Source organism: Neoarius graeffei, chromosome 26 (genome assembly GCF_027579695.1).
Source record: "Neoarius graeffei isolate fNeoGra1 chromosome 26, fNeoGra1.pri, whole genome shotgun sequence".
NCBI classification, from domain to species: Eukaryota; Metazoa; Chordata; class Actinopteri; order Siluriformes; family Ariidae; genus Neoarius; species Neoarius graeffei.
The window spans coordinates 54,522,859-54,549,777 of NC_083594.1; the positions used below are offsets into that span (position 1 = coordinate 54,522,859).

General features: G+C 43.5%; 2 protein-coding genes across 2 annotated transcripts in view; both read left to right on the forward strand.

The window, feature by feature from the left end:
• The window catches only part of LOC132874227 (inter-alpha-trypsin inhibitor heavy chain H3-like), a 43,202-nt gene extending 37,627 nt beyond the window's left edge, over positions 1 to 5,575 (forward strand). Inside the window, 3 exon segments of the mRNA XM_060910215.1 lie at positions 4,768 to 4,916; positions 5,240 to 5,315; positions 5,400 to 5,575. Coding sequence (XP_060766198.1) covers positions 4,768 to 4,916; positions 5,240 to 5,315; positions 5,400 to 5,514 — 340 coding nt within the window. The 3' untranslated portion in view covers positions 5,515 to 5,575.
• A 3,047-nt stretch (positions 5,576 to 8,622) lies between these two features.
• The window catches only part of LOC132874228 (inter-alpha-trypsin inhibitor heavy chain H3-like), a 38,343-nt gene continuing 20,046 nt past the window's right edge, over positions 8,623 to 26,919 (forward strand). The window contains 9 exon segments of the mRNA XM_060910216.1: positions 8,623 to 8,754; positions 10,216 to 10,379; positions 20,537 to 20,641; positions 20,832 to 20,994; positions 21,176 to 21,292; positions 21,731 to 21,859; positions 22,012 to 22,128; positions 25,145 to 25,313; positions 26,150 to 26,260. Coding sequence (XP_060766199.1) covers positions 8,623 to 8,754; positions 10,216 to 10,379; positions 20,537 to 20,641; positions 20,832 to 20,994; positions 21,176 to 21,292; positions 21,731 to 21,859; positions 22,012 to 22,128; positions 25,145 to 25,313; positions 26,150 to 26,260 — 1,207 coding nt within the window.

Below are 26,919 nucleotides of genomic sequence, written 5' to 3' on the forward strand. Positions count from 1 at the left end.
GCAAGGTATACTTCATGAAACAGAAAAGTGAAGTGCTTAGCAAGTTCAAAGAATTTGAAAAAACATTCTCAAATGAGTGTGGACAAAAAGTCACAAGACTGAGAACAGACAATGGTGGGAAGTACACATCCACAGAATTTCAAGAATACTTGAAGGCTCAAGGCATCCATCATGAAATGTCTGTACCTCATACACCTCAGCAAAATGGTGTAGCAGAAAGAAAAAATCGGACTTTAGTTGAAGCAGCTAGGAGTATGTTGTCTCATGCAAAGTTGCCAAAGACTTATTGGGCAGAGGCTGTAGCAACAGCAGCTTACATACAGAACAGGCTGCCCACATCTGTTCGAAAGCAAGAGACCCCCTACCAGAGATGGTGTGGTAAAAAGCCGAATGTGAGTCACATGAGAGTGTTTGGTTGTGTAGCCTATGCACATGTCCCAGACATAGAGAGAAGAAAGCTGGACAAGAAAGCTGTGAAGCTTTGTTTCATGGGATATGCAAACAATGCCAAGGGTTACCGCCTGTTTGATGAGGAGAAAAGGAGGATTCTAATTCGTCAGGATGTTGTCTTCAATGAGTCAGACTTTGACTGGAAACAGGAAGTGGAAGTTTCTTGTTCAGAGAATGAGACTACCATGAATACAGATGAAAGGGGAGCATCAGTTGATAAGAAACCTGTCAATGAAGCTCCAAGAGAAGGCGTCAGAATCAGAAAGCCTCCAAAGAGGTATGGATGTGATGAGTTTTCTGACATAGTGACTGTTGAACATTATGCCAATGTCTGTTGTGTAACAGAACCAAAAACACTAAAGGAAGCAATGATGAGTCCTAATGCAAAGGAATGGAAGGAAGCGGCTGACTTGGAGTATGAGTCGCTGCTTGATAATGAAACTTGGGACTTAGTGGATTTACCAAGAGATCGCAAGGCCATAGGATCGAGATGGGTGTTCAAAGTCAAGCATCACAGTGACGGACAAGTGGAGAGATACAAGTGCAGGCTGGTCGCTAAGGGTTACTCACAAAAGTATGGCGATGACTACGATGAAACTTTTTCACCCGTGGTACGATTCAGTTCCATTTGTACATTGCTGTCCTTTACTGTTCAGAATAATCTACATGTTCATCAGATGGATGTCGTAACTGCATTCCTAAATGGACATCTAGAGGAGGAAATCTACATGGAGCAACCAGAGGGGTATGTCAAACCAGGCCAGGAGCACTTAGTGTGTAGACTGAAGAAGTCAATCTATGGGCTTAAGCAGTCTCCTCACTGCTGGAGTAAGACTTTCACAGAGTTCATGAAGGATATTGGATTCAAACAGAGCACATCAGACCCCTGTGTGTTCATGAGATCTCAACAGGAACTAGAGATACTAGCTGTGTATGTTGATGATTTGATTCTGATTACAGAGTCAATAGAAAGCATGAATGAGTTGAACGTTGCTCTGAAGATGCGCTAAAAGATGAAAGACATGGGTGAGCTGTCTTACATATTGGGCATCTCAGCTGTCCAAGACAAGACAAAGAACTGTGTGTTTCTTCACCAGAAGCATTACACTGAAGCCATTCTTCAGAAATATGAAATGGATAAAGCCAATCCAGTTACAACCCCGGCTGATGCAAATGTGAAGTTAAAAAGAAATGATGGTGTCAGTAAGCCAGTGAACCCAAGTACTGTACCTATCAGTCCATTGTAGGTAGTCTGCTGTATGCTGCAATGGCCACAAGAGCAGACATCGCACAAGCAGTGAGTGTTGTGTCAAAGTTCAATGCAGATCCAACTACTGCACATCTGACTGCTGTGAAAAGAATTCTTCGTTGCTTAAAGGGCACCGTGAACCTCGCTCTCAAGTATGAGCGGTCAGAGTCTGGAACTTTAGTCAGGTTCTCAGATGCTGACTGGGCTGGAGATCAGGATGACCGTCGCTCTACAACCGGTAATGTTTTCATACTGGGTGGAGGAGCAGTGAGTTGGCTCAGCATTCTTGCCACCTTTTGCAACCCCTTAAAACCGCACCTGGACGTATTCAGCTTCAGCTGTTGACAGTGCAACTGTTGAATGTTTCTAGTGTTGTAATACGGTAATTTGACAATGGAAGCTAAGACAGGAAATACTGCCACCTAGTGTCTGTCTGTATGTTTCGCTTTCGTTCTGAATAAACACGTAAAACTTCAATAGAAATACAGTCAGGAAATCATGAGGAAGCAGGCCATAATCATATAAAAACAAGATCAGCTGTGAGCTACTGCTCACTTACGTATCCCCCCGCTCCCGCTTACAGTATATCAGAATGCAAGCAATTGAAGGAATAGGACACTTATTATGAATGGAGACTTCAGCAAATAATGAACCCTGAAACAAGTAAGTAAAGAGTAGTGTCTCTCCCCAGGGATTTCAAATAGCATCCTGGGAAACTGTCATTTTGAAATAGCATTTTGCTTCTTGAAATAGCATCAAAATCCACCCTATATGTTTCATAAATACATTCAGTCGGTAAACAGGAAGTCAATGACCTGATAACGGCATACACGTTATAGAACCCCAAGCAGGTGCAGGTGGAACCCATCTTATGTAAACCTGACATCTCAGGTCTGGTGTTCTCTTTGCTTTTGAAGTGTGTGGTATCATCATACCAAGATCTAAAGAGCCCTCGAAGAACCTCAGGAAAAAAAAAAAGGTTATGGATGGCGATTAATCTGGCAAGTGATTTCAAAAGAACCCCAAGAACCCCAAAAAAACCCAAAATTTCATCACTGAATCTGCAGGTAACTCTTGCAGCCTGCTGGTGTGAAAGTCAAGTCAAATCAAGTTTATTTGTATAGCGCTTTTAACAATAAACATTGTCGCAAAGCAGCTTTACAGAATTTGAACAACTTAAAACATGAACTAATTTTATCCCTAATCTATCCCCAATGAGCAAGCCTGTGGTGAGGGTGGCAAGGAAAAACTCCCTCAGACGACATGAGGAAGAAACCTCGAGAGGAACCAGACTCAAAAGGGAACCCAGCCTCATTTGGGCAACAACAGACAGCATGACTATAACATTAACAGTTTTAACATGAAGACAGTTTCGTTGATGTTATAAACTCTTCACTGATGGAAACTTGAGTGCAAAACTGTTCATGACAACTGCATACATCTACAATCAGAACGAGATTGGACAATTTTGACCTGCATGGGAGACATGCCAGGAAAAAGGCTATGCTCTCTGAAAGGAACGTTAAAGCAAGACTACAGTTTGCCAGTGAACATATCGGTAAAGACCAGGCCTTTTGGAATGACGTGCTCTGGACAGGTGAATCAAATGTGTGGTGCAGACCAAAGACGGCTTTTCAGGAGAAGAACCTCATTCCACCTGTGAAGCATGATGGAGGGAAATGTTCTGGTTTGGGGTTGCAAAGCTGCCTCAAGGACTGAGAAGTTTGTATTCGTTGATACAATTCTGAATTCTGAGCCATATCAAAGAGTGCTTGAAGATAACATGAGGCCATCTGTTCAATCATTGAAGTTGAACCAGAGGTGGACCTTTCAACAACATAATGATCCTAATCATACAGAAATCCACCAAGGAATGGCTCAGAAAGTGGAAATGGAAGGTTATGAATAGGGGGCTGAGTCAAAGCCCAGATTCAAAAATGAAATGTTTGGGGAGATTTGAAAAGGGTAGAACATGCAAGAAAAACCTCAAGCATCTTGCAAATGAAGGAATTTTGCATGGAAGAGGGGTCAAAAATTTCAGCAAGCTGATGTCAGAGACTGGTGAGCAATTATAAAAAATATCATTACATCATCATTACATCACAGGCGTTCAGCAGACACTCTTATCCAGAAATGGACACCAAACCCAGAGCAGCCTGGAGAGCAGATGGGGATTTGGTGCCTTGCTCCAAGCGGAGTCTCACATGCACCGTAAACAACTCACATCTGCACAGGATTAAGGCGCAATCAGTGCGTCGATATAAAAACTGTGAAGACACATTTACTGTGCGAAGTATTGAATTGCGTTGCTGACACATTACCGAGTGTTATTTCCTTGTTTGGTTTCCTGATCCCTGATTTCCTGTTTCTCGTCTTTGATTCTGCCGAGCCTACAGTAGCCTGTTTGTGCGTTCTGGATTGTTTATCGTCTTCACCTGTATTAATAAACACACCTTCTGCACTTACATCAGTCTCCCAACCATCTCTGACAGAATACTTCACACTCCCTGAGAAAGAGAAGCACATTCACCTGTTCATATGTCATGTTCAGGAACAAACTAATGTTAATGGTGCGGTTGGAGTCTTGTTTTCGGACTCGACTCAATTTTTTAATGGCTTGGACTTGACCACTGGGGACTTGAGACTGGACTCAGACTCGAGGTTTAGTGACTCGACTACAACAGTGATTCCTGCTGGTCCAAGGAATCAAACCAGCGACCTTTTGGTCCCAAAGCTGCTTCTCTAACCATTAGGCCATGGCTTCCAAGAAGTTATTTCTGTTCAAGGGGCAATACTAGCTTCTGAAATTAAGGGTGTAATTACTTTTCCACAGAAGAATATTACATCTATTGATGTTTTTTGTTGAATGAATGATTGAAAGAGCTCATTTTCCTTGTTTTGTTCATCACCTTCATCAACAGGTACCCTACTGTAGGAAAAGAGTGAAAAGTTTGCTTGTTTAAATATGTTGAGAAACGTCTCCAATGTCCATGTGATGCACCTTTTTTTTCACGTGACTGTACTAGACATGGCATCTTCAACAAACTCATCATTTTGTCTTTCCACAGAGTGGCAATATTTCAAAGGAGCAATGAATTAGACGTCACCTTGGGAAGCGTGCGTGTTGTTGTCCTCCTTCATAAGAAGGACGGAGTCGTGTTTCTGTGGCCTGTTGCTCATCAACAAGCAAATAATGCGAACGTTCAAGGAATTCTGGGTAAGAGACGGCACAAAAGTTTCCCTTTTAAATTATTCTAGTTTTCATTCAGAACAGACAGTCCGACTTATGTCAAACTGTGACAGATGTGAGCGAGTTAACTGGCTCACTGGAGGCTGGATAGCTAACTGGAAGAGCAGGAGGAGATTGGAACCAAATTGCACCATCATGTCCAGTCATAGAGCTTGTTTTTACGTGAAGTTAAAGGTGTAAAGATGTTCATGGTTTCTTCGAGTCAGTAAAATAATTACCCATAATGGAAAAGCAAACCTAAAGCAGCACTAACAGTACTGATACTGACTCAGGATCTTTTGATATTCAAGGAAAAACTGATCTTCAGTATGAGAAGTTACCAGGATCAAAGCTCAAAATCAAGGACCAGGAAGTTGAGGCATCTCAGTAAGGAAATGGAACTGTTTTAATGCATTGTTTGAGTCACTTTCATGGATGCTCTTAAAAAGACATGTTTCTGCTTGATTCCAGGAGCTCTGCCATCGACTACAGATTTCCTGCAGCCCCGAGTGTGGAATGTTGGCTTGTACCATTCCAGTCTGCCCTGCAGGGGGAGCTTTCTGACTTCACCGTCTCAACGCTGTAGAGTTCTGCACTTACCTGTACTGTGTGAATCTTATTTGAAGCTGAATGCTGGTATATCCTGCTAAATCACAATTATATCGAAATACAATAAAATTCTTGCCCCAGCTGCAACATGGCCAAAGTGTTCTTTGGATTTTGACTGTAAAGTTCCAAGTGAAGGAACACGATTGCGTTGTTAGTCTCTCTGTGAACTTAAATACAATGAAACGTTGTTGATCCATGACCCTGGTGCAACACACACAATACAAGTGTATGACACAAGAACTACACACAGTGTGAGACGAGTGCAAGACCAGTACAGGAAAAAAAAAATACAACCCCAATTCCAATAATGCTGGGATTGAAATAAACACAAATAAAAACAGAATGAGATGATTTGAAACTCCTGGAAACTAGTGAAAACAGTATAAACACAACATATCAAATGTTGAAGCTGCAAAATATTATTGTTTTTTGAAATATATTTTGAAATGGATTCCAGGGAACTTTCGATTGTTGTTCAATCTGTGGACATGAATTCAACTGAATTATTTATCTGTGACTGTGGTGCAACACAGAACAATACAGAAGTATGAAAGAAGAAGTTCAAAAGGATGAAAAAAAATCTCTGATCTGAGTTCGTTTCATCCGACCTAAAGCTGTCAGGAGTCTGGCTCACATCTTCATTGACGCTTGGAGAAGAATATAAACGCGAGGTGACTGCATGTCACAGCACTGGAGTTGGACAACAGTCTCATGATGCACTCAATCATATTTTCCTCCGTTCTGTCACTGTCTCCTCACCATCAAAAGTTTGTCTGGCGAGAGAGAGAGATTCATTTAAGCTAATTAATCTGCCGGGAAAAAAATAGCTCGTACCTGCAGCCAGAACACATCCTCATCTCATCTCATCTCATTATCTCTAGCCGCTTTATCCTTCTACAGGGTCGCAGGCAAGCTGGAGCCTATCCCAGCTGACTACGGGCGAGAGGCGGGGTACACCCTGGACAAGTCGCCAGGTCATCACAGGGCTGACACATAGACACAGACAACCATTCACACTCACATTCACACCTACGGTCAATTTAGAGTCACCAGTTAACCTAACCTGCATGTCTTTGGACTGTGGGGGAAACCGGAGCACCCGGAGGAAACCCACGCGGACACGGGGAGAACATGCAAACTCCGCACAGAAAGGCCCTCGCCGGCCCCGGGGCTCGAACCCAGGACCTTCTTGCTGTGAGGCGACAGCGCTAACCACTACACCACCGTGCCGCCAGAACACATCCTTTATATCATTATATCTTTATCCCAAAAGCTGACTCGACCTGCTTGGCCACTGTGCAACAAACAATGAAAGAAAAACAGAACAAGAAATTCACAACCAGTCCACCGATGACAGGAGAAAGTATTACACTGCACTACACCGGACACGACAATAACACAGGAGGCAGGAACAGCCTGAGAATCAAATCAGTGTTATAGTCTGTCAGAAACACTGCGTGAACATGAAGCACATCTGGGATGTTTGAGATGTGCTTCCTCATTTCAGAACATGGAAGTCGTCAAAATACTGAAAACAGTGAAGACTGGAGCTCCTGAGTGGCGCAACAGAGAAGTGTTCACCATCTCATCTGGAGATCGCTTGTGATGCCACATCCATCTGTGACCTGGAGCTGAAGAGAGCAAAACTGGCCTGTTCTCTCAGGGAGGGAGGGGTGGCTCTCTCTCTCTCTCTCTCTCTCGTCAATTCCAGTGACAATCACCAATCACCTTGGATCTTAAATGCAACAGGAAGCCAGTGGAGAGATCTGAGTATAGGGGTCATGTGACATCATCAGTTTAAAGTGTGTCTTTTCAGAAAATATTATCTCGAGTAATGTAGTGGTGCAACAGACACAATAATGCTGTAACGTGTGTGTGTGTGCGTGTGCGCGCATGTGCGGTTATTATTCCACAAGCACACATGGATGCGATGGTCAGGTGTCCACAAACCTTTGACCATACAGTGTACATTATTTATTTATTTTATTTATTTGCACTTGATAAAAGAAATTTACAAGATAAACATAAATGGAACAAAGACAGAAAACGTGCTGGGGGAAGAAAAAAGCACAAAGGCTTGTTCTAAGTCTTCCCCCATTTAAATTAACAATTAATTAATACAAATTTAACAATATATTAATGTACAATAATATACAATAGTGTACATTATTCTATCCACATTCACTGGATATGAGCAACTATGCGCTCTGATTGGTTACTCTACTACTAGGATATCAGCTCATATTCCGTGAGTAGAGAAAAACAAAATGGTGGAGCGTGTTGCTGAACCAACCGAGGATGAAATAAAAACTCTAATCGAAAACAAAACCCCCAAATATACAAAAAAACCAACAACAAAATGTGAAATAAAAGTATTTGATGTTAAGAGCATGTCTTTTTTCAATTTATTTTTCAAGAATTATTATTATCACATTTTTCACAAATTGCTCCGGTCATTTTGCCAGTTTGTTTACATTGTAAGCATAAATATTTTGTTGGACGTTTTGTGTAAAGTTTTTATTTATCAAATTTGCAAAAAATAAAAAATAAAAGCGCTCTGCATTTTCTCAAAATCCAGTGAAGGTGGATAGAATAAAACAGTTATTCCACTCAATCTCATCGTATGCGGGTTATAGCCGCTGTCAGCTCATGTACGATTTGATTTTGTGGAATAATCATCATAATCTGTATCCCAGAGTCATGGTTTCTTGAACAATGCAGTTTGCTTGACAAATGAGTTCAAAGCGTTCTGTTCCAATTATGTTCTCTGAAATAATTGTATTAGCTACGTTAATTTCCCATATAAAATTACCATGTCCATTCGAGCAACAGTTAATGTTCCCTTCAGAGTTTAGCGTCATTTTTTTCCGAGGTCAGGTAAAATTACAATTTCTAAATAAAGAAGCGAGAGGATTATCAGTTCTGAAATCAAACCGTTTCTCATCGTTCAGAATCTGAAAGGTTCCACAGATTTGGTGCATCGTTTAACCCTCGTCATCAGTAAACAGCATGCTGGGTCTTTGAACCCGAATATAAGGTCACAAGGACGGAGTGTTTGGAGACACCAGGAGATTTCAGGAACCACATGGTTTGTTGAAAAGTTAATGTGCGTTTGTCAGAGCAGAGAGCTCTAATGGTCACCATGGAGCGAGCCTCAATCGTACTCGCTGTCTTTGGATCTTTACTTCTCTGTGTCTCCTCAGTGCCAGCCAAGAAGGTAAGGAGTGGAGCCAAGCTCCACGAGTCTTCTGCTTGTTTATTTCATTACTTTTAAGTCGAAGTCTAGAACTTGTCTCAAATCATCCTTTATTAAAGCCGTGACGTGTTTTTTTTTACCAAGTCTGAATTAGTGAACGCTTCATTATTATTTCTGTTATAATCCTCATAAAAAGAAGTCTGATAGCTGATGAAGCTTCTGAGTGACCATCTCTTTGGATGAACCCTGTGCAGAAGAAATAAATCCAATAAAGTGCCCGAGAAAGAGTTCAGCATCAGAAGGAGCTTTTGTGAAACAAAGAATAACTAAATACCTTTTATAGCTGAAGGTTATTTATTTCACCATGTTTCTGTGTGGCTCTGCTCATGGCGACATTTTACACTTTTATTCTGAAATGTCCTGACTCAGCACAAACAAAGAATCAAACCTCAAACTGGTTTGTAGTTGGTCATAAATACAAAACACTTTTCTTCAAATTTTGTTTTTAAGAATCCCTGTGGCCATAATAGAATAGAATAGAATAGAATAGAATAGAATAGAATAGAATACCTTTATTGCCACTATACACATGTACAATGAGATTAAAGCATCTCCAATAACAGTGCAAACAGCATGGAGAGAGAGAGAGAGAGAGAGAGAGGAAGGGGAAAAAATGGTTCTAAATAAAAACTATAACTGAAAATATCTCACCAACTCCTTTTATTTTGTTGTAGATTTACATTCAGTTCTGTGGAAATGATATTCAGGTACATTGTACTGAAACTCTCACAACATTGTAAATTTATTTAAACACAGAGCTCATCAAATAATCATTAAAACGGGACTAAACGCAGTCCAACGTACGGCCTGACATTATCTCACCACTAAACCCACTAAAACATGTCGAAGCAGTTGCGTAACCTCGGGGTGAAGGTCCACTCACACTCTGGAGGTTATTTTTGTTTGAGTTGTTCTGTATGTTTTGGACACAGAGTCTGGAGCTTAACTCGAGCCAAAAAATGCAACACAGTATAATGATAGTATTAGTTAGTTATAGCCAGGTTCAATGCCCAAACTGATAATCACATCATCAGGTATGCCACCACTCTTGCCAGAGCAGTTCGGGGTTAGGCATCTTGCTAAAGGGCACTTGAATCAGTCTTGCTGGTGCAGGGAATTGAACCAGCAACCTTTTGGTTCCAAAGCTGCTTCTCTAACCATTTTGCCATGGCTTCCCCCAGTGAGAGTATAATTACAGTATTATGTGATTAGAAAAAAAAACCCACCATAAATTGTCAAGAAATTGGACTGACCCCTGAATACAACATCACATTCACAGGCTGAGGGGAAATATATTCCTGACTGTTACGGTTTAATTTTTAATCCCCGATAAATAATTTTTTTGCATATCCATACTGGAAGCATTAAAGAAAACTGAAATATAAAAAGCCAAAATCATGCTGTTTTTTTCCCTCAACACAGGAACGAGAAATCGATATCTACAGCTTCCACATCAACTCGACAGTAACCAGCCGCTACGCCATCACAGTCATTACGAGCCGTGTGGCGAACCGACTCAACGAGTCCAGAGAGGTTCATTTCCAGGTCAAGATTCCAAAAAATGCTTTCATCAGCAAATTCAAGATGTAAGTCAATAAAAATCATCATTTCTACAAGTGACCTGAGGGGCACATCAGAAGAAAAAGGAATTGGCAAAAAAAAAAAAGGGGGGGGGGGGGAATCCCAATAACGCTTCATTAATATGATTTTTAAAAATTGTATTCATTCAACTGTTTGGCTCAAATGTACAGAAGCATAAAAAAGAGCCAAGTAAAGACCAAAGGGGTGAAGCTCAAATCACAAACACTAAATTCACTGGCAGATGGAGCCAGAAGGTTAACTCCAGTAAGAGAGTCACGCAAAAGTCCAGAAATCTTCATGGATCACTCGGGGGCACAAAACAGAATTACACCCAGCACAGTGAGATTTCACAGAGGAGCTTTGTTGTTCTCGGTTGCTCATGACATTACTGCAAAAAACAAACAATTTCTTCTGTTGAGTCGAGAAGAACGGGCAGCGTCTCCTGGAACTTTCTGTAAAACATCTCGAAAATGTCTCAAAAAAGGTTATTAGGAAGTAGACACTGGCTCATTCTACAGATGTATAATATCCACATTCACCGGATATGAGCAATTGCGCACTGTGATTGGCTACTCTACTATTCGGCTATCAGCTCACATACGGTGAGTAGAGAAAACCAAAATGGCGGAATGTGTTACTGAACCAACCGAGGATGAAATAAAAACTCTACTTGAAAACAAAACCCCCAAAAGACAAAAAAGCAACAAAATCGGGAATGAAAGTATTTAATGATAAGAAGGTTTTTTTTTCAAGAATTGTTATCATCACATTTTTCACAAATTGCTCCTGTCATTTTGCTGGTTTGTTTACATTCTTCATTTTTAAGCCTTAAAATTTGTTGAATTTTTTTAGACTTGTTCAAAAGTGGGTGGCACGCTGGTGTAGTGGTTAGTGCTGTCACCTCACAGCAAGAAGGTCTGGGTTTGAGCCCCGTGGCCGGCGAGGGCCTTTCTGTGCGGAGTTTGCATGTTCTCCGCGTGGGTTTCCTCCGGGTGCTCTGGTTTCCCCCACAGTCCAAAGACATGCAGGTTAGGTTAACTGGTGACTCTAAAGTGAGTGTGAATGGTTGTCTATGTGTCAGCCCTGTGATGACCTGGTGACTTGTCCAGGGTGTACCCCACCTTTTGCCTGTAGTCAGCTGGGATAGGATCCAGCTTGCCTGCGACCCTGTAGAACAGGATAAAGCAGCTAGAGATAATGAGATGAGATTATCTCGAGTAATGTAGTGGTAAGATGAGATTTTGAAGAAAGATTTTATTTACCAGACTTGCAAAAAATTTAAATAAAAATGCTCCGTTTCTCAAAATCCAGTGAATGTGGATAGAATAAAACAGTTATTCCACTCAATCTCATCATACATGGATTATAGACAACTCGGTGCTACGCGCCTCATCGCCTATCAGCTCATGTACAACTGGATTTCATGGAATAACTGTTAAATATTAAATCTTTACACACAGTTCTATGCAAAAATCTTAGGCACATGTAAGGAAACACTGTTGACCAAATATGGCTTAGAAATAATGAAATGAAATGTTTCAATATGAAAAAAATTAATATAAACAGTAATCAGTAAGCCATAATAAATATAAGAAGTCAGTATTTGGTGTGAGATGAAATTTCCTTTGCTTTAAAAAAAAAAAATTTCGATCGTAGTCTCAGGTCCAGTGAGTGCAGTTTTATGCGGAAATGATCTGTAGGTTTTACTGAGCATCTTACAGAATGCTCAGACACTTACAAACATTGTTGTAGAAGTCAGAGCGGGTGGGTGGAGCACAGAAGTACGGCAGGCCAGAACGGAGTTCCAAAAACTCTTTTTATTTGCACTTTTCAGTAGCAATGTACACGTTCCCAGCCACACGCATGCACACACACACACACACACACACACAGACACAAGTCATCTGGTGCGGGAGAGAGCTCACTTCCTCTGCTCTCTCTCTCCTTATATACCGGTAGGGCGTGGTTGCTGGGAAGACACACAAACACAGGTTAATTCACATCAGGTGTAGTGATTCTGCCACTTACCTTCCCTGACTCTGCCCTCCGGTCACAGACTGGACCGTGCCCCCACTGCCACATACCCCCACCGCCCGACTCAGGCCAGGCAGCCGTCCAACCCACAGCCGACTCCCCCCCCCCTTGACGGGAGAGGAAGTCCGCCATGACCATCTGCGCCCCTGGCCTGTGGACCACCTTGAAGTTAGAGGGGTGGAGTGCCAGATACCAACGGGTGATCCGCGCGTTGGCATCCTTCATGTGGTGGAGCCACTGGAGGGGCGCGTGGTCCGAACAGTTGGTGAAAGGGCGTCCCAGCAGGTAGTAATGGAGGGCGAGGACCGCCCACTTGATGGCCAGGCACTCCTTCTCTATGGTGCTGTAGTGCCCCTCACGCACTGACAGCTTTTGACTTATGTACAGCACTAGGCAATTCTCCCCCTCCACCTCCTTGGACAAAACAGCCCCCAGCCCCCTGTCCGATGTGTCCGTCTGCAATATAAAAGGGAGAGAAAAGTCAGGGGAGTGTACCAGTGGCCCCCCACACAGTGCAGCCTTTACCTCAGAAAAAGCCCGCTGGCATTGCTCCATCCACTGGACCGGATCTGGTGCCCCCTTTTTAGTGAGCTCAGTCAGCGGGCTGGTGATGTCCGAATAATTAGGTATAAACCTCCGATAATAGCCAGCCAGCTCCAGGAACCATCTCACCCCCTTTTTGGTCTTGGGCCTCAGGCAGGTCGCAATCGCTGCCGTCTTGTTAATTTGGGGACGCACCTGCCCATTGCCCAAGTGGAAGCCCAGATACCGTACTTCCACCCGCCCAATCGCACGCATCTTTGGGTTGGCTGTGAGACCCGCCCGCCTCAGTGACCTAAGGACGGCCCTCAGGTGTTGTAAGTGCCGCGGCCAGTCATTACTATAAATAATGATGTCGTCAAGGTATGTAGCCGCATAGGTGGCGTGGGGGCGGAGTACCCTATCCATCAGCCGCTGAAACGTAGCGGGCGCCCCAAACAGCCCAAAAGGAAGTGTGACAAACTGGTGTAAGCCGAACGGTGTGGAAAAGGCTGTTTTTTCTTGGGATAATGGAGTCAAGGGGATCTGCCAATAGCCCTTTGTCAAATCCAGTGTCGAGTAAAAGTGAGCTGTGCCTAGTGGATCGAGCAACTCATCAATACGAGGCATTGGGTACGCGTTGAATTTAGACACCGCGTTGACTTTTCTGTAGTCTACACAGAACTGGACCGACCCGTTGGTCTTGAGTACCAAGACCACAAAGTCACTATGGGACTCCTCGATGATGCCCATTTGAGCATGGCCACGAGTTCTTCCCGAATCACTTTTTTCTTGTGTTTGGGTAGCCTGTAAGGGCGGCTACGCACTACCATCCCCGGGGGCATCTCAATGTGGTGCTCTATGAGGTCGGTGCAGCCGGGCAGGGGCAAGGACACGTCCGAAAATTCGGTCTGCAACTGGGCAACCTCCGCGAGTTGTGTCGGGGAGAGGTGGTCTCCACAGGGGACCGGAGAGGTACGCGATGCCAATGCTCCCTTTTGAACCTCTGGGCCCAGCTCCGCCTTCTCCGGAACCACCGACACCAACGCCATGGGGACCTTCTCGTTCCAGAGTTTGAGCAGATTGAGGTGGTAAATCTGTAGCGCCCCACCCCTGTCCGTTCGCCTCACCTCATAGTTGACATCCCCGACTCGCCGTGTGACCTCAAAGGGTCCCTGCCACTTGGCGACCAATTTGCAGCTCGATGTGGGCAACAGTATGAGTACTTTATCTCCCGGTGCGAACTCCCTAAGGCGCGTACCCTTGTCGTACAGGTGGGTTTGCCATTCTTGGGCCTGCCACAAATTCTCCTGGGTTAGGTGTGTGAGTGTGTGGAGTTCTGCGCGCAGGTCAATAACGTATTGAATTTCATTTTTACTTGGTGCAGGTCCCTCCTCCCAATTTTCTTGCAGCACGTCTAAAATGCCATGCGACTTATGCCCATACAACAATTCGAATGGGGAGAACCCCGTGGAGGCTTGTGGGACCTCTCGCACTGCAAACAACAAGGGTTCGAGCCATTTATCCCAATTACGTGCATCCTCGCTTATGAATTTCTTGATTATATTTTTGAGGGTGCGATTGAATCGTTCAACTAAACCATCCATTTGTGGGTGATAAACGCTGGTGCGGATCGGCTTAATACCTAATAACCCATAAAGTTCATTCAGTGTTCGTGACATAAATGAGATGCCTTGATCAGTCAGAATCTCTTTGGGGATTCCAACTTGGGAGATAACGCGGAAGAGCGCTTCCGCAATACTGCGTGCTGAGATATTGCGAAGAGGCACTGCTTCCAGGTATCGCATTGCATAGTCCACTAGAACTAATATAAAGCGGTACCCTCGTGTTGACCGATCTAATGGCCTGACGAGATCCATCCCAATTCTTTCGAATGGGGTCTCGATTAATGGGAGAGGGTGCAAAAACGGTTTTGGAATGGCCGCTGGATTTACTAACTGGCATTCGCAGCACACCGTACATTACCTACGGACATCACCGCAAATCCCTGGCCAATAGAACCGGGCCATTATTCGGGCTAGTGTTTTATCCTGCCCTAAGTGTCCAGCCATGGGATGAAAGTGAGCCGCCTGGAATACCAATTCCCGGCGGCTTTTTGGATTCAAGAGCTGTGTGATTTGTTCTTTAGTCTGAGTGTCCTGTGTCACGCGGTATAATCTACAACCCCGATTCCAAAAAAGTTGGGACAAAGTATAATTGTAAACAAAAACGGAATGCAATGATGTGGAAGTGTCAAAATTCCATATTTTATTCAGAATAGAACATAGATGACATATCAAATGTTTAAACTGAGAAAATGTATCATTTAAAGAGAAAAAATTAGGTGATTTTAAATTTCATGACAACACCACATCTCAAAAAAGTTGGGACAAGGCCATGTTTACCACTGTGGGACATCCCCTTTTCTCTTTACAACAGTCTGTAAACATCTGGGGACTGAGGAGACAAGTTGCTCAAGTTTAGGGATAGGAATGTTAACCCATTCTTGTCTAATGTAGGATTCTAGTTGCTCAACTGTCTTAGGTCTTTTTTGGTGTATCTTCCATTTTATGATGCGCCAAATGTTTTCTATGGGTGAAAGATCTGGACTGCAGGCTGGCCAGTTCAGTACCCGGACCCTTCTTCTACGCAGCCATGATGCTGTAATTGATGCAGTATGTGGTTTGGCATTGTCATGTTGGAAAATGCAAGGTCTTCCCTGAAAGAGACGTCGTCTGGATGGGAGCATATGTTGCTCTAGAACCTGGATATACCTTTCAGCATTGATGGTGTCTTTCCAGATGTGTAAGCTGCCCATGCCACACACACTAAAGCAACCCCATACCATCAGAGATGCAGGCTTCTGAACTGAGCGCTCATAACAACTTGGGTCGTCCTTCTCCTCTTTAGTCCGAATGACACCGCGTCCCTGATTTCCATAAAGAACTTCAAATTTTGATTCGTCTGACCACAGAACAGTTTTCCACTTTGCCACAGTCCATTTTAAATGAGCCTTGGCCCAGAGAAGACGTCTGCGCTTCTGGATCATGTTTAGATATGGCTTCTTCTTTGAACTATAGAGTTTTAGCTGGCAACGGCAGATGGCACGGTGAATTGTGTTCACAGATAATGTTCTCTGGAAATATTCCTGAGCCCATTTTGTGATTTCCAACACAGAAGCATGCCTGTATGTGATGCAGTGCCGTCTGAGGGCCCGAAGATCACGGGCACCCAGTATGGTTTTCCGGCCTTGACCCTTACGCACAGAGATTCTTCCAGATTCTCTGAATCTTTTGATGATATTATGCACTGTAGATGATGATATGTTCAAACTCTTTACAATTTTACACTGTCGAACTCCTTTCTGATATTGCTCCACTATTTGTCGGCACAGAATTAGGGGGCTTGGTGATCCTCTTCCCATCTTTACTTCTGAGAGCCGCTAAAGGTTGCTTCTCCTCATCAGTAGGCAGTCTTGTACTGCTTCTTCAGAGTGCGAAGCTCCTGGCACAGGCGATGTATCCTAGTGGCCCTGCGGTTCATTGTGTAGGAGGTGGGCTTAGGTCCTCCTTTCTCTACCTGCCCAAATCTCTCTGAGGCATAGCTGAAGATGATGGTGGTCATCGATTGGAGTCGGCTGTCATCATCTCCTTTGGCTGTAGCTTGGATGATGTTGGATACATCCTGGTCAAACGCCAACCACTCACTCCACTTGCTGGCTGGGGGCCACTTAATCCGCTGCTGTGGAATTACTCTGCTGGGATTGGGAGGCTCAGGTATGTGGAGGGACTGGGCTCTGTGGTTTGCTTCCTGGCCGGGCGCCTCCTGCGTCTCACCAGGTTCTGGACCTGTGCGTTGTACCTCAATCTCCTGCTCCAAGCATTTCATTCTGGTCTGATGGATTTTCAGGCCATGCTGGTTCTTGCACAGCTTTCCGCAAATGCATGTTACATTCGTCATCTGTCCATTTGCATGGGTCGTTAATGTTTGGTCCATCCAATTGGAGATCTCATCCTGCCCCCCTCTCAGGATCTCCTGGGGGTATCTCACTGTAGGGCTTTCCATAGCTTGTTTGGGTTCATTCTCACGAAAGATACAGTTTGGGCTGCTAACCCAAACTGTCCCGGGTGCCGTCTTTCCGTGCTGTCAATTGTCTCTCCAGTAGATGACCAAACTGTTCTTGGTTGTCACCTAGTCTGTTCCTAGGAGTCCCTGGCTGTGCCAGACATTCAGTATGCTAGAAACACCTCATGGATGCACTGGGACGCATCCTCAGTGATGTATCCTGGGGTCCTCGGGTGTTTCGGGTCTTGCAACATCATACACCCTCACCCAGGTGACCCAGCCGTGGTTGATCAAGCCCCGACTTGCGTCCCAGTAGCAGTCCACGGATCACCCCTTTTAATGCAAAGCCACCATGTGGCTTTCTCTGCGGCTTCACTTGCGGAGGCAATGGCCCTCTTCTTAGCTGCTCCTACAATGCCCAAGCGGCTCAGGACTTTGCAGAGGGAGCGCCCTGCAAAACCCCTACAGCTGACTTCTATGGGCTCGTAGAAGGTTTTCCAACCTCTCTCCCTGCACTCCTCCACCAGCTCCTCGTACTTGGCTCTTTTCCTCTCATTGGCCTCCTCAAGACGCTCTTCCCAGGGAACTGTTAGTTCCAGAATGATGAGGTATTTTGAAGCCTCAGATGTTATCACCACGTCTGGACGGAGAGTTGTTACTGCCACATGTTGGGGAAACCTCAGCTGCTTTCCCAGGTCGGCCTGCAGCTGCCAGTCATTTGCCGTGTGGAGGAGGCCTGTTGTTATATGTTGGCGTGCTCAGGGTTTCTCTCCAGCTTTTACGAAGGAGACTGCCTTCTTTGGGGCATGATGGTGCTTGCAGGAGCTGATGGCAGAGGTTAAACTTTCAGCAACTGCCTTAAGCACCTGGTCATGGCGCCACCGGTAGCGGCCATCAGCCAGGGCCTTTGGGCAGCAGCTGAGAAAATGTTCTAAGGAGCCTCTACCAGAGCACAGAAGGCAGGAGGGTGTCTCACTCTTTCCCCAGACATGGAGGTTCGCTGGGCTAGGCAGGACTTCATAGACAGCTTGCACTAGGAAACAGACCCGATGGAAGTCTGCCTGCAAGATGTTTGTCCAGGTGATTCTGTGCTGTAGTGCACTCTCCCACCTTGTCCATGCTCCCTGTTGCCAGAGTCCCACCGCCCTGCTCATACGCTCTTCCTCCACGCCTGCACAGACCTCCTCCTGGATCAGGTGGTGTCTCTCCTTACCGCGGGTCTGGCCGACCAGGGTCTTTGGGTAGTAACCCAGGCCTGCTCTTCCTGTTGCCACGGTGCCCATCAGTGCCTTCTGTCTTAGGCGAGACTCTGCCACCTCCACTGCTCTCCCAGCCTTCCACTTCCTTCCTGTCCTCACCTCGATGCCAGCTGCTGACACCTTGCAGTCCCTTGAGTCCCTGTACTGTAAGGCTTCTCTGGTGCGTACCACCATGAACTCCTCGGTGAGGCCGCTGAAAGGAAGCTGCAGAGTGTTACTTGCCCCATACAGTGCCGCACTGGTGAGACTATGTGGGAGGCCTAGCCACTTTCGAAGAAAGCCACTGATCTTCCTTTCTAGGGACTCAACTGCTGTCATTGGGACTGCATAGATTAGCATGGGCCAGAGGATTTGTGGCAAGATAGAATGCTGATCGATCCAGGCTTTAAATCTACCAGGTCCTTGATCTTAATGGGAACATGATGGAGGTGCAATGCAAGCTCGACCAGCTTATGCGGTATGGACCCGTAGGCATTGGTCAGGTCCAACCACAAGACCGCTAGGTCGCCTCTGTTCTCGTGAGCCTCTCTAAATCTTTAAGTTGTTTTCTCACCTATGGCTTGTTATTAGGGTATACTTTGACAACCTTTTTAAGAATTACAGTGTCCTCACAATATGTGACCCATGAGCTGACCACTTCAGTCAGTTCACCAATATCTCGTGAGGATTTGACAAACTCCTCCCACAAGGTGCAATCCAAGCAGCCTTGCAGAGCAAGCGTAGCCTCCTCAGACCAGACCTTCACTTGCCTGGTTTCCACTTTCCCCCTATGCAGACAAGTGCGATACACTGGTATGAGATGGACGCAGTTGTGATTGGCAGAACCCAGGGAGAAAGACAAATTTATAGGCACCTTTAATGGATCCATAACACTGATCAAGGATCTTACCATTTCTGTTTGGGCAGGACACATATTTATAAAAACATCTTAAAATTTTGTCCAAAGAACAGTGATTAAAGTCACCTAAAATTAGTTGTGGAGCATCGGGGGACACTGCCTGTAGTTTCTGGACAGTGCTATAGATTAATTCTAGGGCAGTGCTTTCGTTCGCCTTTGGGTGAATATAAACAACAGAAACGAAAATCTGCGGGAATTCTCTGGGTAGATAGAAAGGGCGCATGGAGACTGAGAGCAGTTCAATGTCTTTTGTACACAGTTTTTCTCTCACCAGTGTTGTTTTGCACCAGTGCTCATTTATGTACAGGCACACCCCGCCCCCTCGCGACTTGCCAGTGGTCGCTGCAACCCGATCCATGTGTAGAGGCTCACCGAAACCATCCAATGCAATGTCAGCATCTGTGTCCGCTTCCCCCAGCCATGTTTCTGTCAGGGCCAGGATACAGGCTTCTTTGAATTCATGTTGGTATCGGACATAAGCTTGCAATTCGTCAGACTTGTTTCGGAGGGACCACATGTTAGCAAGGATGATAGAGGGCAGAGGAACGCGTCACAAATGCTGCCTCGCTCGCGCGCATAATCCACCTCTCCTACCCCACTTCCTAGTTCTCCGACGAGGTGCGTTAGTAAAGCTCCTGTTCTTTCCGTAGTTCCATTTGATGTTGACAATGTTTGGAAAGATTAGATCTGGAGGTGGCCTAGAGTTTGCTGGTTGATCGAACTTTAACAGATAGTCGCGGCTATATAAAATCTGAGACTGGGAGGTGCCATACCAGGCTTCCACCAAATGGAAAGTTTGCCACACCACTAACAATATAAATCCAACAGTCCAATTCATTGTAACAGATCAGACAAAACGATCACTGCAGGGCGAATCATGCGTGAAAGTTGTGGATATGCATTTAAAACTGCGATCCAATATAAGACAGAACTCGGCAAACTTTAACGAGCTGTACAAACAAACAGACAGCACCATGCTACTACCCCTGCCCGTCGCTGCGTGCGCAAGTGCCCTCCCAATGATTCTGCCATCAACTGATCGTGTTAAATAACGCTTAGTTCGGCCTCAAACCCACAGTTCATCTCTAAAATCCTCCTTGATTATCCAGTGGAACAAGATTTCACAGAATAACATGCAGAGTAAGATTCCACAGTGTGAACAGAAAGTGGGAGCACAAAACTAAAAACATACCAGAGTTTAACTTCTTGTGGTGAGGTGAGGCACTGAGAGTAACAAGTGACTTTTTCTTCATGTTAATGATCGGCCTAAATTAAATAAAGTGTTGTCACAAGGCTCTTTAAGACACAGGAATCCTGAATTGTGGTTTAAGTGTACGAAATAACAGTGACTCGTCTACAAAAACATGTCTGAACACCTTCTGATCAGGTTAATCGAGGGAAAGACGTATGATGGTGTTGTGAAGAAGAAAGAAGAGGCACAGCAGCAGTACAGTCGAGCAGTATCTCGAGGAGAAAGTGCCGGGATTGTCAGGTACCACAGAAACAGAAATAAAACTGATTACACAGCTGGATTATTGCAGCCAGGTGAGAAAAAAGGGATTCAAGTCATGAATTCATGTCTCTAACCGGCTGAATGAACGAGCATAAAGTCTAATTCCCATACAACTCTCATCAGTAATAATAATAATAATAATAATAATAGTGCTTGTGATGGGCTTCAGTGCAGTAGGAAGGACGCTGGAGGAGTTTAAAACCTCAGTGACGGTGGCAGCTTTGAGTAAGGTGACCTTTGAACTCACCTATGAAGAGCTGCTAAAGCGACGACTCAGCAAATACAAGTTACAAATCCACGCGCAACCAATGCAGCCTGTGGCAGATTTCAAGGTGACGTCAGACCTCAAGGACACACAACAACTCTGTCTTGTTCCAAACTGCCTTTAAGGATTTACTGCTAATTTAACAAGCAATAGATACGATTTGAAGCAGTAATTTTCCCGTCATAATCATGTGACAACAAGGTAAATTACAGCTGTAAGAGTTCACACTGAGGCCGTGTCTCCACTAGATTGACGTCTATATTAATGAGCATCCAGGTCTTTCCTTCCTGGAAGTCAAAGGAGGGCTGAAGACTCAGGAGCTCTCCGGGGCTGTGATCAGCACTCTGGCCGAGTCGACCAAAGAGGTGAGAAAAATTAAAAACAGTAAAATTATGCTTTATGTTCTCCCCGTGTCCGCGTGGGTTTCCTCCGGGTGATCCGGTTTCCCCCACAGTCCAAAGACATGCAGGTTAGGTTAACTGGTGACTCTAAATTGAGCGTAGGTGTGAATGTGAGTGTGAATGGTTGTCTGTGTCTATGTGTCAGCCCTGTGATGACCTGGCGACTTGTCCAGGGTGTACCCCGCCTTTCGCCCATAGTCAGCTGGGATAGGCTCCAGCCCGCCCGCGACCCTGTAGAACAGGATAAAGCGGCTAGAGATAATGAGATGAGATGAAAATTATGCTTTAGTGAACCATTTAGATCAACTCCAAAGCCTCTGTCATTCAGAAATTGATTAATTGGTTCATATTATTATTATATGTCATATTATATTATCTGTCTCTCCTCGTTCGTATGTGCAGGCATGGGTCAACTTTTACCCCACACGCGAGCAGCAAACACAGTGTGAAGGTTGTGGAGAAAATGGACTAAACGGAGACCTGCTCATAGAGTATGACGTGAAGAGACCACATCAAAGTGGAGAACTTCAGGTCATTTCTAGAAACATTAACATAAGTGAAACTATGAGTGTCAGTTATTTTACAGATAAGGACCATAAGGATATATGTGCCCTTCCCATGAGTCATCAGAGTTTCTCATTTTGAGATTTGAAACAAAAAGAGACTACTCTTTTTTTTTGCAGGTATTAAATGGATATTTCGTCCACTACTTTGCACCCACGGATATTCAACAAATCCCAAAAAATGTGGTTTTTGTCATTGATCGCAGTGGCTCTATGAGTGGCAGGAAAATTGAGCAGGTAAGCATGATCAACATTGTGATTCAGTCTCTGTGAATTTACAGTTTCCATCCCAGAGGATAGCTGAGTAGATCTGCAAACTCAAATATAGATTCAGATGTATCTATTACGGCGGCACGGTGGTGTAGTGGTTAGCACTGTCACCTCACAGCAAGAAGGTTCTGGGTTCAAGCCCAGCGGCTGGCGAGGGCCTTTCTGTGCGGAGTTTGCATGTTCTCCCCGTGTCCACGTGGGTTTCCTCCGGGTGCTCCGGTTTCCCCCAAAGACATGCAGGTTAGGTTAACTGGTGACTCTAAATTGACCATAGGTGTGAATGATTGTGTGTCTCCATGTGTCAGCCCTGCGATGACCTGGTGACTTGTCCAGGGTGAACCCTGCCTCTCACCAGACACGCAGCTTGTGAACAGGCAAGGCAGGCAACTGCTTGGGGCCCCCTGGCCCAGGGGCCCCTGAGAGTTGGGGAGCGAGGGCTTATTTATTTTGTCTTTTATTGCTTTTATTGTTTTTATTGTTCTTTACCATTGTATTTTCACATTTGTGATTTAAAAAACTTTGGTTTCATACATTTTTTGTTGGTGTCAGATTATTTATAACATATTGGTGATGAACAGTGGTCAGATGGGCCCCCTGGAAATTTTTGCTTGGGGCCACAACAGACCCTAGAATCGCCTCTGCCTTTCACCCATAGTCAGCTGGGATAGGCTCCAGCTTGCCTGCGACCCTGTAGAAGGATAAAGCGGCTAGAGATAATGAGATGAGATGAGATATATATATATATATATATATATATATATATATATATATATATATACTATCGTTCAAAAGTTTGGGGTCACCCAGACAATTTTGTGTTTTCCATGAAAAGTCACACTTTTATTTACCACCATAAGTTGTAAAATGAATAAAAAATATAGTCAAGACATTTTTCTGGCCATTTTGAGCATTTTATCGACCCCACAAATGTGATGCTCCAGAAACTCAATCTGCTCAAAGGAAGGTCAGTTTTATAGCTTCTCTAAAGAGCTAAACTGTTTGCAGCTGTGCTAACATGATTGTACAAGGGTTTTCTAATCATCCATTAGCCTTCTGAGGCAATGAGCAAACACATTGTACCATTAGAACACTGGAGTGAGAGTTGCTGGAAATGGGCCTCTATACACCTATGGAGATATTGCACCAAAAACCAGACATTTGCAGCTAGAATAGTCATTTACCACATTAGCAATGTATAGAGTGGATTTCTGATTAGTTTAAAGTGATCTTCATTGAAAAGAACAGTGCTTTTCTTTCAAAAATAAGGACATTTCAAAGTGACCCCAAACTTTTGAACGGTAGTGTATATATATTTAAACAGTTATTCCACAAAATTGAGTTGTAAATGTGCTGATAGCTGATAAGGCACATAACACCGAGTTGTACGATGAGATTAAGTGGAATAACTGTTTTATTCTATCCACATTCACTGGATTTTGAGAAAATTGAGAGAATTATTACCTCGCCTGTGATGGAGTCAGTGGGGTGAGGGATTGGAATCAGTGTGGTTTGTTTGTTTGTTAATGTGTCTGTTAACAACCTAGCATCTAGACAGTTGCACCGATTGACTTCAGATTTTCAGGGTAGGTGGGCAATGGTCTGTAGATCACCCCCAAAATTAAATCAGGTAATCGGGTCAAGGTGAAGGTCAATGTCACCGGAAAGGTCAACCTTTCAGTCAAAATAGCATATTTTCCATTATAACTCAAAAAGAGTTGGCGATAGACAGATGTTTACTATTATGAGCATATAGGAACTCCCATATGCCCTTTCATTTGGCACCATGGTCTTTGACCTTGAGGGACCTTGAAAGGTCAAACTGAAGGTCACAAGTTTTCAGAGGGCTGCAACTTGAAAACGGTTGATGGTCGACAAATATTTACCCTTATCAACTTCTAGAAAGTGCCATATGGGCTTTCATTTGGCACCATGACCTTTGACCTTGAGGGACCTTGAAAGGTCAAACTCAAGGTCATGGATTTTCATAGGACTATAACCTGACAGCTGATGATTGAGAAATATTACCATTATCAACATATATGTATAAAATAAGTGCTGCCGGGCGAGATTTGCTTTGCCTGGCAACACTTTTTTTTTTTTTTTGCAAATTTGATAAATAAAAACTTTATGCAAAACATCCGACAAAATAATTTCTGCTTAGAATATAAACAAACCGGTGAAATGACAGGAGCAATTTGTGAAAAATGCAATAATAATAATTCTTGAAAAATATAGATTAAAAAATATACGTTATTTTCCATCTTTTGTTGCTTTTTTTTCTGGTTTTGTTTTCAAGTAGAGTTTTTATTTCGTCCTCGGTTGGTTCAGCAACACGCGCTGCCATTTTGTTTTTCTCTACTCACGGTATATGAGCTGATATCCTAGTAGTAGAGTAGCCAATCAGAGCATACGATTGCTCATATCCAGTGAATGTGGACAGAACTTATATTTATTAGATTAATACAGTTCAGCTATAATGAGTTGATCTCAGTGAGTGTGCACATGTGGAGATGCAGACAGCACACGGTTCCAACTGGAGTTCCTGCTGATGTTTTCTTTTCTTTTTTTTTAGTATGTTTTTATTTCAAGTTTGAACAAGGCAAACACACAACAGCAATGCTATATAATTTTAAAAAGAGGTGGGCGTTGATACAACATACACATAGCAAGTTAACGATTATATATGATACATGTGGCTTAGATACATGGCTTGTGTACAAAAATAATTACTTCATTAAGTCGTTGAGGAAAGCTATAGCCACTGACCAGTTATTGATTGTTTGAGGTGTGGCTTTATGAAATCTGGCTGTAGCACGCTCCAAAATCAAAACATCCAAAAAGTAGGAATGCTAGACAGATGACAGATAAATATCGGGTTCAAACCAACCTTTCAAAATTGTCTTTTCTGAGGCAGTGAAAGCCGCTGTTAATATCCTTTTTTGTTGTAAGCTAAGCATCAAACTGCTGATGTTTTCCATTTTAGACTCGTGCTGCGATGTTGAAGATTTTGGGAGATCTCGCTCAGAATGACTACTTTGGCCTGATCAAATTTGACTCTGCAGTTGAGGTCTGGAAAAATGAACTGCTGCCAGCCACAGAGGAGAATCTGAACAAGGCAAAGACCTTTGTGAAGAAAATTAATGATCGTGGAGGTAAAGCCATGTTCACTACTGAACACAGTGTGGTCTAAAGATTCGCTTTCTTGCCTGAACGGTGGGAAAAACAACACGCAGGGTTTTCAAAGTAAAATGTCACACAGATCTGTCATTTAAAATAAAAAGATTATACTTTTTTCAGCTGATTCTGCTTCAGTCGTGAAGGAACACCTAATTTATGGTTTTCAGTTTCTATAAAAACGCATTGTATTGAACTGTGTTTAAAAATTATGGCTCACATTTTCATTTTTCAAACAGTCAGTGCTGATCAAACTTGAGGATGTAAAGCACAGCAGTGGGAGCAGTGGTGGAAATCACAACGCCTCGTTATCAAAGCTGGATTTATTATTGAGCTTTCATCATCACAAATATAGTTTTATAAGCCTCAGGTTCCAACTAAAGGGAAAAAAGTCGATAAGTTTCGAAATAAAAAGCCCCAAAAGATCGCTGGAATGTTTAGTACAGATTTTGAATCATGTGCCTCACATTTCAATCGTTCATAAAATAAATATGTCCTGAGAAGGTTTGTGTAATTTCACATTATTTACAGATTATGTGATCCCTGACTGTTTGAGTAAAAGTTTGAGCACCCCTGTTCGATGTGATGAATTATCTGAGTAGAGTCATCATTAGAACTTGTTTAAATTACGAAGTCTATCCCAATTTTAAGGATAAAAAAAAAAAGCTTCACCTGCAACAAATTGGCTGGAGCATCTGAGAAAGTGTGGTGTATCATCCGGTCTGCTCTGCAGAGACCAAACTGCTGTTTATGAACATGGACTGAAGAATGTCTTTAAGAACTTCTAAATGATTCCTGACTGATCTTCCCCCAGCCACGGACATCAACGCTGCAGTGCTGAAGGGGGTGGAGATAATCAGGAGGTACCCCCGAGAGGGCTCAGCCTCCATCCTCATCCTGCTCACTGACGGAGATCCCACTTCTGGTATTAAACATTCAAATTATGTTGGTCATTATGTTATTCCCTATAAAGAGTGAATAAATCGAATAAATGAATGAATCAAATTAGAAATTAAACAGTAAGGTGTTCAAAAAATCTTCAGGCATGTGCTTCTCCTCATGCCATGTTGCTTATATGAGCAACGATCATCAAACAAGTTCAGCTGGAACAAGTGTTTCCAGGCAAAACAAACCTCACCTGGTAGCACTTATTTTATACCTGTATGTTGATAAGGGTAATATTTCTCAATCATCAGCTGTCAGTTAGAGTCCTATAAAAATCCATGACCTTGAGTTTGACATTTCAAAGTCATTCAAAGGTCATGGCAGCAACTGAAAGCGCATATGGGACTTCTTATATGTTGATAATCATAAACATCTGGCTATCATGAACCATTTTAAAGTTATAGTCCTTTGAAAACCCATGATCTTCAGTTTGACCTTTTAAGGTCACTTAAGGTCAAAGATCATGGTGCCAAATGAAAGCCCATATAATAATGATAATGGTAAATATCTGTTGACGATCAACCGTTTTCAAGTTACAGCCTCTGAAAATCTCTGACCTTGAGTTTGATCTTTCAAGGTCCCTCAAAGTCAAATATCATGGTGCCAAATGAAAGGCCATATGGGAGTTCCTATATGCTC